Source organism: Nicotiana attenuata, chromosome 2 (genome assembly GCF_001879085.1).
Source record: "Nicotiana attenuata strain UT chromosome 2, NIATTr2, whole genome shotgun sequence".
NCBI classification, from domain to species: domain Eukaryota; kingdom Viridiplantae; phylum Streptophyta; class Magnoliopsida; order Solanales; family Solanaceae; genus Nicotiana; species Nicotiana attenuata.
In genome coordinates this window covers 47,942,693-47,954,229 of record NC_031990.1, presented here as the reverse complement: position 1 = coordinate 47,954,229, position 11,537 = coordinate 47,942,693, and the positions used below count along the sequence as shown (strand labels likewise).

Genomic DNA, 11,537 nt, shown 5'->3' with positions numbered 1-11,537 from the left:
TAGATCGAGAGCGACCGCCGAGAGGAGAAGCGGAAGATTGTTTCAAGAAAATAGTTTTGAAGTACCGCAGGTATCGTGACAAGCACCGTGAGATGCGTGCATGGTTCAGCGCGGGTGGTAACTTCCAGTCCCTTAGAGATGAGTTGGGCAGAAGGACGATGAGCTCGTGCGGGTCATTGGCAGATGCACTGAGCTCGAGGGGGTGCTTAGATCCAAGAAAGACAAACTCAATGTGAGCAAGAGGGTCGTGGCTGAGTGTGTCAACCTTCAAGCGCAAGTGGCATCCCTGCGGGCCGAGCTTGATCAGAGCTCAATCAGAGCTACCAGCCTGAGTGATGAATTGATCGAGAAAGTGGCGAAGTTGGAGAGGACCGAGGAGGCCAGGGTAGCAGCTTTGGCGAAGGTGGCGGCATTAGAGGACTCAATTCGTGTCCTTAGATCTGAGCGGGCGAACGATGTGGAGACGATCGTGCTCAGGGAGGCACGGCTTGATGAGTGAATTGGTAGGCTCGAGTGGGATGTTTCAAGCCTTAGTGATCAAGTTGCTGCTCTTGAGGCCGAGAAGGCACGACTGTTGGCCCGACCGTCCTCTTCTCGTACTTCTACTTTCCCCGATGTTCTGCGAAACATATATAAGATGTGGATCCACGCTGAGGCTCAGCTGGACATATATAGGAATTTGATGATGGCGTGGAAAGTTTCTGAGGCGGATTTTGAAGATGCTCGTGTTAAGGCGCGTGCGGCCAGAGTTGCTTGTGGTTATGACCCAGCTACTCTGGGGACCGGCGATGGCGAGGAAGAGGAATTGGACGAGCTTGAGTAGGATGCTTGGTACGAAGATGAATATCCTTAAGGCGATGGAGGAGATGGCATTGCTGGGCTGGGTGGTGAAGGCGACAGTGATGAAGGCGGGAACGGCGTGGAGTAATGCTTTGTACTTAGTTTTTTCTTTCTCTTTTTTTGGGGCGTCTTTCTGGCCCTTTGTAAGATACTTTTTGGAAGGAAATGATCATAAACCTTTGATGTATGTTACTGGGTCTTTTATTTTTCTTTGAATGTTTTTCAAATAGTTGCTTTAGAAGAATTGTGTCAGTATGTGCTATCTCGAACATGGTAGAGTATATCTTTGTTGAATCTGGGTGAAGTTCTATGTCGTCGTAATTAACTCACACGAAGTTAGCTTGTAAATCAAACTTAGGTCAGGTTGAGTATGAGTTGAATTCGAGTGTGGTCGAATATAATTCTTTACTAACTCGAACGAGGTCGGTGTGCGATGATTCGAGCGAGGTCGAATGTGAGTTAATTTGAGCGAGGTCAAATGTCACTAATTAATTCGAACAAGGTTGAATGTGAGTTAATTCGAGTGAGGTCGAATGTCACTTTAATTAATTCGAACAAGGTCGAATGTCGCTTTAATTAATTCAAACAAGGTCGAATGTGAGTCGGTTCGAGCGAGGTCAAATGTTGACTCTTAGTTGATTCGAACGAGGTCGAATGTTACTCGTAATTAATTCGAATAAGGTCGAATGTGAGTCAATTCGAGCGAGGTCGAATGTCACTTTAATTAATTCGAACAAGGTAGAATGTGAGTGCATTGATTGGTGCAGAGTTAAAACTTGGAGACAGGCGAACATCGTGTGTTTGCATGCTTTACTTATATATATTGGAGAAGTTTACACGTTTTTCGGGCTGGTGTTCCAGTCCCAGTCTATCTATTGTTTGGCCCGGAGAAGTATTCGAGGGGTCGATCAATGAACTTGCCAACTTGTAATCTAATCCTGCTCGAGCCTTAAACTTCGAGATGTCCTTCTTGTCGGCTCGTTAAAAACCTTCCCGAAAAAACCCAATTGGGACAAAACTCGGGTGAGGGAAAAAGAGTACGGCTAGGAGAACATCTTTCCTTAGAAGTTGAAGTACTTGAGGTGGGCGATGTTCCAGTTGTTTGGTAACATCTTCCCCTCCATTGTTTCTAGTTGGAATGACCCTTTGCTTGCTGCCTCCGTGATTTTATATGGGTCGTCCCAATTAGTTCCTAGTTTTCCTTCCCGTGGGTCCTTGCTTGCATGTGTTTTGGCTTTGAGTACATAGTCTCCGACTTTGAGCAGTCTTATCTTGGCCTTTTGTTGTAGTATCGCTCTGCATGTTGCTTCTGAGCGACCATTCTTATGTAAGCCATATCTCTTCGTTCTCCAGCCTCGTCGAGGTCTTGCCTCCTGCTATCATCGTTTCTCAGCCCGCTCTTGTTTGATTACTTCAGACTTGGTTCTCCGACCTCGACCGGTATTACGACATCAGTCCCATAGACCAGTGAATACGGTGTTTCTCCTGTGCTTGTTTTCGGCGTTGTGCAATATGCCCATAGCACTTCCAGCAGCAATTCCGGCCACAGTCCCTTGGCATTTTTGAGCTTCTTTTTCATGATATTCAATATTGACTTGTTGGAGGATTCCGCTTGCCCATTACCCGCGGGATGATATGGCGTGGAGAGTATTTTTTTGATATGCCATTTCTTGAAGAACTCGGCAATCTTTTTTCCAATGAATTGAGGCCCGTTGTCACAACTGATTTCTTTGGGGAGGCCGAAACGACACAGATATTCCTCCATATGAAGGTGATCACTTCTTGCTCACGTATTTGGGTGAATGCACCTGTATCTACCCACTTGGAAAAACAGTTAGTTAAAACTAAAAGAAATCGTACAGTACCTCATCCCGTTGGGAGGGGTCCGACGATATCCATTTCCCATTTGATGAAAGGCTAGGGTGAGGTGACTGAGTGGAGGTGCTCGCCCGCTTGGTGGATCATGGGGACGTATTTTTGGCATTGATCGCATTTTTTTACGAAGTCGGCAGCCTCTTTTTTCATTATGGGCCAGTAGTAGCCTGCTCGTATAAGGCATCGGACGAGAGTTTGATTGCCAGTGTGAGCTCCGTAGTGGCCTTCGTGAACTTCCTCGAGGACGCGCCGCGTCTAGTTTGGGCCTAAGCATTTTGCTAGTGGGCATACGTTCTTTTGTATAGGTCTTTATTGATGATGTTGTACCTGGCCACCTGCATTCGATGCTTTTTGGCTTCTTTCTTATCCTCTGGGAGCACTCCGTCCTGCAAATATGTGACAATATTATTGTGCCAGTCCCAAGTTAAGTTTATAGTTCGTACCTCGATTTGATCAATCGACGAGTGGAGGAGAGTGATCACGTTCCCTTCTCCGGTTATGCTTTTAGTGGCTGCTGCCAGTTTGGCGAGGCCGTCCGCTTCGATATTTTATGCTCGTGGGATTTGGTCGAGTTGGCATTCATCGAACTCGGGTAACAGCCTGCAGATCTCGGCCTGATATTTTTGTACTCTTTGTTCCTTGATTTAGAAAGTCCTTGTGACTTGATTGACGACGAGCTGAGAGCCGCACCGTAGGACGACCCGCTTTGGTCCATACATGAGTGCTAGCTTTAGACCTGCAATCACAGCTTCATACTCGGCTTTGTTGTTAGTCATATCTGGGCATCTTATGGACTAGTGAATTACTTCGCCTGTTGGGACCTCGAGCATGAGTCCCAGTCCCGATCGTGATGCGTTAGAGGCGCCATCTGTATCCAATACCCATTGGTCGTGTGCTTTGGGGAAAGTATGGGTGGCTTCTTTTTGGACTTCAGGCATAATTTTTGCGCTGAAGTCGGCGACAAAGTCGGCGAGTAATTGTGACTTTATCGCTGTTCGCGGCTGATAGGTTATATCGTGCTCGCTCAATTCTATGGCCCATTTGGCCAATCTACCCGACAGCTCGGGTTTGTGTAGAATACTCCTTTGAGGAAAGGTCGTGACCGCTGAGATGGGGTGGCACTGGAAGTAGGGTCTAAGCTTTCGTGAAGCTACGACGAAGGCTAGGGCTAGCTTCTCGAGGTGGGGGTACCTCGTTTCAGCACCGACCAAAGTTTTGCTAATATAGTAGATTGGAGATTGCGTACCTTTGATTTCTCGAACCAGAACTGCACCTACCGTAACATTAGAGATGACCAGGTAGATGAGGAGACGTTCTCCGGGTTCTGCCTTAGCAAGCAGTGGGGGCGAAGATAGGTATGCCTTTAGTTCCTTCAAGGCGTCGACGCACTCGGAATTCCATTGGATTCTGTTGTCTTTTTTAAGCATGCTGAAAAATTTGTGGCACCTATCAGAGGACATTGAGATGAACCTTGACAGGGCGACTATACGGTCGGTCACCTTCTGTACCTGCTTCTTGCGCGTCAAGTTATCTGGTGTTCCCTCTATAGCCGTGATTTGGTCGGGGTTGACCTCGATGCCTCATTGCGATACTAAGAAACCGAGGAACTTCCCCGAGGTTACGCCGAAGGCGCATTTCTCGGGGTTCAATTTCATGTCGTACCTCCTGAGTATGTCGAAGGCTTCTCTCAAGTGGTCAATGTGGTCTTCCTTTCTTTTCGACTTGACCAACATGTCGTCTATATATACGTCCATGGTTTTGCCGAGTTGATCTTTGAACATTTTGGTCACCAGCCTCTGGTATGTCGCCCCTGCATTTTTCAACCCGAACGGCATAACCCTGTAGCAGTACGTCGCCTGGTGGGTGATGAAGGTGGTCTTCTCTTGGTCTTCCTCTTCCATGAGGATCTGATTTTTGCCCGAGTAAGCGTCTAGGAAGCTGAGCAACTCGTGTCTGGCCGTCGCGTCAATGAGTTGATCGATATGAGGAAGTGGAAACAAATCTTTCGGGCAATCTTTGTTTAAGTCCGTAAAGTCCACGCACATCCGCCACTTTCCGTTCTTCTTTTCACCACGACCACATTGGCGACCCATTGAGGATATCTCGACTCCTTGATGGAGCCGTTTTCCAACAACTTCTCTACCTCTTCGCGGACTGCGTCATTAATGGCGGTGTTGAATTTTTGCCCGATATGTCTTACCGGGGGTGGAATGGGTCGACGTTCAGCTTGTGAGTCGCTATCTCCTTTGGAATACCTGGCATGTCTGCATGGGAAAAAGTAAACATGTCTACGTTACTTTTTAAGAGTTGACGGAATTTACCTGGCTCTTGGAGCTTGTGGCCGATGAAAGCTTTCTTGATGTGGTCGTTATCATCGAGTTAGACGGGGTCGAGGTCTTCTACGATAGATCCTGTAGCTTCTATGACTTTAGGATCTTTGATCACATCCTTCTCGTCCTCGCTCGACCTTGACCCTGTTGATTGCTATGCTTCTTTGGCTTTACCCTTTAACTGTTGGATGCGGTAGCATTCCCGGGAAGTGCGTTGTTCTCCTCGGATGCTCAATATCCCCCAAGGGGTGGGAAATTTGATGACTTGATATAAGCTGGAGGGGACGGCTTTCATGGCATGTATCCAGGGTCGACCTATGATGGCGTTGTACGTCGTATCCTGGTCCATGATGTGGAATGTGGTCTCCAAAGTGACTCCGCCGATCAGGACGGGCAGTGTGATTTTTTCGGATGTCCGCTCAACTGCGTTATAAAACCCGTCAGTGTGATGCAGCGTGGCACTATCCTATTCTCGAGCTTCATTTGTGCGAGAACTCGAGGGTGAATGATGCATGCGCCGCTCCCATCATCAACCATAATACGTTATACATCAGTATCTAAGATGCGTAAAGTAACGACAAGAGCGTCATAGTGAGGAAAAACCAAACCGTGGGTATCCAACTTATCGAAGATGATACTTTCTTCAAGTTCGTCATACCGTTCATGAGTGACTGACCGTTTGAGTTTGTGCGTGGTGGTGAACTTCATGTTGTTGATTGATGCATCGCCGCCCCCTCCGATGATCATTTGAATGGTTCAAGCCGGGGAAGGTGGTTTAGGCGGTCCCTGGTGTTGTTCACGTCCTCAGGCGAAGTTGGCTCTCGCCCGGTCGTTCATCAGCTCTTTTAAGTGCCCTTGGTGAATCGTGTTCATGACCTCCTATCTTAGGGTGATACAGTGCTCAGTTTTGTGACCCCTCTCCTGGTGGAATTTGTAGAGGGCATTTGACTTTCTGGTGCTCGGGTCGGATCTCATCTTCTGCTGCCACTTCACTTTTGGGCCGAGCTTCTCTAGTGCGTAGACTATTTTTGAGGGGGAAACACAAAAATTGTGAGCAGATAATAAAGGGGGCATACCTCTCTCACTTTGGTGGGTTCCCATTCGTGGCCTGGATGGGCCTTCGTCGTGGCGCTGAGGCGGCATGAGGGCGTCTCTGACCTAAGGCTGATGTCTTTCCCGATTAGGTCGGGGCCCCACTAGATCCCTCCTATTGTCACTTCTTCGGTCCTTCCTAGACTCCATTTTGACTGAGGTTAACCGTTGAGTAGGTCCGTTAAGGTCGTCCTCGCCAGCTCTTACCTCGACACAGTATGCGTTGTGTATTTCGTCCCAAGTGGTAGGAGGGTATTTCATGAGTTGGCTTAGCAACTTTCTGGTCGCCCTCAACCCACATTTGGAAAGCGGCTACTGTCATCCCTTCAGATACATTTGGAAGGGTCATTCTTACACGGTTGAATCAGGCAAAGAAGTCCCTGAGTCCTTCGCCAGGCGATTGCTTAATGGCAAATATGTCGTTCACCCTCGCCTCTGCTTTCTTAGCCCCGGCATGGGCGGTAACAGACTTGTCTTCCATCTCCTCGAATGTTACTATGGAACGCGCAGGTAACTGTGAGTATCAAGTCAGCACTCCCCCGGTTAGGGTTTCGCCAATATGGATGACACTTGTTCTTTGGCGAGGTTGTTTCCTTTCACTGCAGTGACATAGTGGGTCATTTGATCCTTAGGGTCCGTCGTTCCGTCATATATTTTTAAATACGGCGGCATTTTGAAGGTCTTAGGTATGGCGTGTGGTGCAGCCTTGTCACTGTACGATTGTTCCACGAACCCGCCAGCATCCCTTTTTGGCAAAAGCTTTGGAGCACCCGGTATTTTGTCTAACCTTTCTTGACGCTCTTTCATTTGGTTGCAGAGCATTTTGTTCTCGTTCTCCATCTCCTCCATCTTCTTCAAAATGGTCGTGAGGGTGGCATTACCTGCATCACTAGCATTGTGAGTAATACCTATTACAGGGGAGAGGGGGTGCTGCTCGTCAGCTACTGATGCAACGCAAACCCTTGCCTCTTCTCTGTTCGGCCTTTGGGAGGGCTTGTCAAGGAAGCTGGTTAGCGTGTTCGCCAACCACGCCTCGAGTAGCTTTTTCACTGCCGGTGGTGCCTCTTCTGTTGTGGATGTAGATGCCCCTTTACTGTGCGAGGTCGTGATGCTACCGTGAGGGGGGGCGAGCTGTTTCTCTTGGGAGAGGCGTTTATTGTTACATCTTCGCCCTCCGTTTCATTTTCTTCGTTGATGGTGTGAAGGAGGGTTGTGGTGAGGTCGGCTATCGCTTTTCTCTTTTCCTCTACGTTGCCAGTCATGTTAGATTTGTGCACACAAGGAGGTATAGGGTTTTTGCAAAATTTCTTTTTTTTTTTAGATCTAAAAGAAACTAAAATTTTAACTAGAAAATTATAACATACAGCGCCAAATTGTTTGACCAAAAAGTATGAAACCTTTTGTTAAACTAATTAAATAAGAAGATAATGGGTAAATCCTAGCTAAGCATAATAAATTCTAGATCTGAAACGTGTTTGTATAAATAACATGGGATTGCGTTAATACCAATTTAATACAACGTTTATTAAATGATGATGTTATGAGTGAGTGGGGAAGAATGATAAGCAATAAATACATTAAATGGCACTAAATATAAATAGAGAGAATGATTCACCTAATATTGAGTGAGGTGGATGATTCACTTTCTCACAATGATGTAAAACAAGTGGATATGAGAATATAAGAAACTTTCTCGAATCTGATGCGAGAAATGGGGGATAAACAGCAAAAATCAAATCTCTATGGAAAGCTATTTTACTAGAGAGTCAACTTTTCATAAGAGTTCTTATCATATATAATATTACATACATATTTTTTCTTCTCTATACCTTTCGATTTATATGGAACATATCCCTTACCTAACATAAAGTACAAGTGTAGTCTTGCTACAAAACTAGCCCTTATGGCCGGCCTGAGTATTCGACCTCGGCACCGATTACTCAGCTCAACAATAAGTTTCTTCCATCTTGAGTACGACCTCGACCTAATCGTCTCTCAGTAATGTGTCTTTGAGCAAGATTCCCTTAGACAGATTTCGACACATACAATCATCTGCTCAAAAGTTGAATTTCCAATGCACAACTCACGGAATGCATAAGGATAAGTAGGGGTGTCAATGGTTCGGTTCGGCCGGTTATTTTATAAAATTTGTACCATACCAATTTTTCGGTTATTCTATTATGTATAACCAAAATTGGATTTTTCGAAACCGTCCCAATTATGTCGGTTTCTCTTCGATATCGGTACGATTCGGTAAATATTCGGTAATTTTTTTAATATGTAAAAATCACTACTAGAAGTAGAATGCAATAACATACGTACTTTTATAGGACTTAGAAAAACTCTCTAGATATTTTTACAGTTTAAAAGGTGATAAATTAAGAAAATATAAAAGATGGCTAGAATATAGACCAATCAACTATTCTACATCAGCGTAAAAGAAACTAAGCAAATACAAAAAAATATAAATCACAGGAATGGAAAGGTATTAACCAAACTGGGTCTCAAGAATAAAGTCTATAGAAGATTTAAAATATTCACAAAAAAGATAAATCTAAATCATACGAAAGGAAATGTATTCAATACATTGTAGTTTTCTACTCATAATTGCTACAATATCTTGTGTTTTGCTAGTGAATACGCTGGAAATAATTTAGTTTCAATAGGAATAGCATAATAGATTTGGGAATTAGGATTCTAAATTTAATTACTTGTTGGCTAGTAACTATTCCATAATTCTAAGGTTCCAGATATTTTTTTAATGCTTTATCATTTTTAAACTTAATATATAAATATATTTTTCACAGTAAATTTATTCGGTACAGTTCGGTATTTTTCGATTTATTTTTATAAAATAAAAAACCTACCCTAATTATCGGTTTGGTTATATATTTATATAAAATCCTACGGTTTTATTATATGAAACCTATAAATCGGTTCGGTACGGTACGGTTCGGTAGATTTAGTCGGTTTTTAAATATCCATTGACACCCCTAAGGATAAGTAACAATAAAGATAACACTCACGGAAAATAAGGGGCGAAATAATAACTCATGGACGCAGTCACTCGACAGGCCACAATTCGACAACGACATGCCTCCTTAGTAGCTTCACACATTTTGACTTAACGACAAATGTCTTAGCTATCTAACAAATGACCCAAATGACATTCCAAAGATAAAACTAATAGTACCCCCACCCCACCCTCCCTCCCAAAAAATAAAAATACAACTGCAACGTCCCGTTATTTCAGCCATGTATTTTAGCCAACACCTCCAACTGCCACGTGCTTCCTTGTCCCCTTACAAGACAAAACTTCTGCATTTTAACTGCAAATAGTTGTTCACTTTCTGAACTAGTTTGTTCCTTGTTATCTTCAACGAAAGATCATCATATAAACGAATTTTACTTCAAATCCATCAAAAAAGAAGCAACCAAGAACGAAGTTTTAAAGAAATGTCAGGTGGGGTTGGTGTATGTAGTGACATTAGTTTACCAAAAGATGAACACTTTCCACAGGACAAGAATCAGACCAAATTCCCCAACAATAAAAAACCTCAGCACCAAAACAGACGATTCTTCACTTTCAGACAACTTAACGCCCTTGCCGTTGTAATCGTCTTTTCTTCTAGTGGTATGGTGAGTGTTGAGGATTTCGCTTTTGTTATATTTTCTCTAATTTACATGTACTTCATTTCCATAATTGCCTTCCCACCAATTTCTCCTCAAACAGAACCTCCTGTTTTTAGCGAAAACAACAAGTTACTTACTTTTTATGTTACAATTGGAGCAATTGTGGGGTTATTTCTCCCCATAGCTTATATTATCGAAGGTATTTACGAGGGTGATAAAGAAGGTATTAAAGCAGCAGCGCCACATGTTTTCTTGTTGGCCAGTCAAGTTTTTATGGAAGGATTGGCATTTACTGATAGATTTTCGCTACCTGTACGTGTATTTGTTCCAGTATTTTACAATTCGAGGAGGATTTTTACAATTATGGAATGGTTGACAAGTGAAATTTCTAAAGTGGATCAAGAATATGGAGGAAATGTGAGGAGGTTGTATATGGGTAGAGCTTTAGCTGTTGCAAATATGGTATTTTGGTCCTTTAATTTATTTGGTTTCTTGTTGCCTGTGTATCTTCCTAAGGCCTTTAAGATATATTACTCTGACCGCAAACTAAAAGATTGAGTAAAGTAAGTAGTATTTCTCAGGCTTTTATTTTCATTTTCCAAAAGATTCAAGTAGTTGTGAGATGTATGTTATGGTGAACATATAAATGGATTTGTATTTTCTGTCATCTGTCTACATTATTTCCCATTATAAACATTAAACAGTAAGCACTAAGAGGGTTATGCACGGGTTATAGTTTATCTATTTGTAATAAACTAATTACCATGTCTACTAAGTAACAAAATTAGCTGGAAAAAAAATATTTATCTATGTAACTTGATAGTTGAAAATTTTGAACTGTCAGTATAGATTTTGTGTTTTTTCAATTTCTAGACGGATAGCTTTTGTTTTATTCTCTTTAGGGATAAAGATAGATGAACAGTTCATATGTGTCAGTTTGGCACCTTGTTCTTGCTCTTTGATATACACTAACTAAATAGGCGTTTGGACATAAGAATTGTAATTTTTGAGGAAAAAAAATAGGATTTGGAGTTAAGTTGAAAAATGGTATTCATAATTTGAAATTATGTTTGGATATGTATTGTACTTTTGAAAAAATAATACAGCTTTGTGAGGTGGGGAACAAACAATAATTTCTAAAAATAAATTATTTTTTAATTTTTGAAAAATTATAAAATTTCATGGACAAACATATTTTTGGAAAAAAAAAAATCTATAAACAAACAGGTCCAATTTTCCAGGCACAGGTAGCAGGCTTGCTTTGTCTGTTTGATTTTACTTCAGTACCATTTTCTGAAAGCAACTTTGGGAATAGATAGAGGGGAAAACATAAAGAAATAATCACTAGTTTACACTACGTGAGCTCTCACGTTGCGTAGAACACCACACTTGTGAGCTTGCGCACATAATCCATCCCTGATAAAGGAAGAGAGTCGGAATAAGTTGACAGCCAGCGTAAAACTGCTGATGAATCCTCATAACTAAACCCATACAGAACAATCTATGATATTGAGGTTCAAACAGCCAATCCAACTAGCTTGGGATCGATTATCGTTTGTTTGTTAACCACAAGCTTAGACTAATTACTTGTACAATGAAGAAACAGAAGCACGATATCTATTTTGTACATAATAGTGAGGTATGCAGCCATTTCATGAGAGAAATGGTCATTATACATTCCTTTTAAGGGTGGAAAGGCAAAAGCAAATTTAAATAAAAAATGAAATAAAATAAAGCAAAGGGGTGGCGGGGGGGGGGGGGGGGGAG

At 42.7% G+C, this 11,537-nt stretch overlaps 1 protein-coding gene across 1 annotated transcript; it reads left to right on the top strand.

The window, feature by feature from the left end:
• On the top strand, positions 9,373 to 10,439 carry LOC109209211. Its single transcript, XM_019372440.1, has one exon. The coding sequence runs from the start codon at positions 9,594 to 9,596 to the stop codon at positions 10,326 to 10,328; it is 735 nt and encodes a 244-aa protein (XP_019227985.1). The 5' UTR covers positions 9,373 to 9,593; the 3' UTR covers positions 10,329 to 10,439.

Coding starts and splice junctions, on each gene's coding strand:
- LOC109209211 (XM_019372440.1), top strand. CDS start 9,594: ATGTCAGGTGGGGTTGGTGTATGTAGTGACATTAGTTTACCAAAAGAT.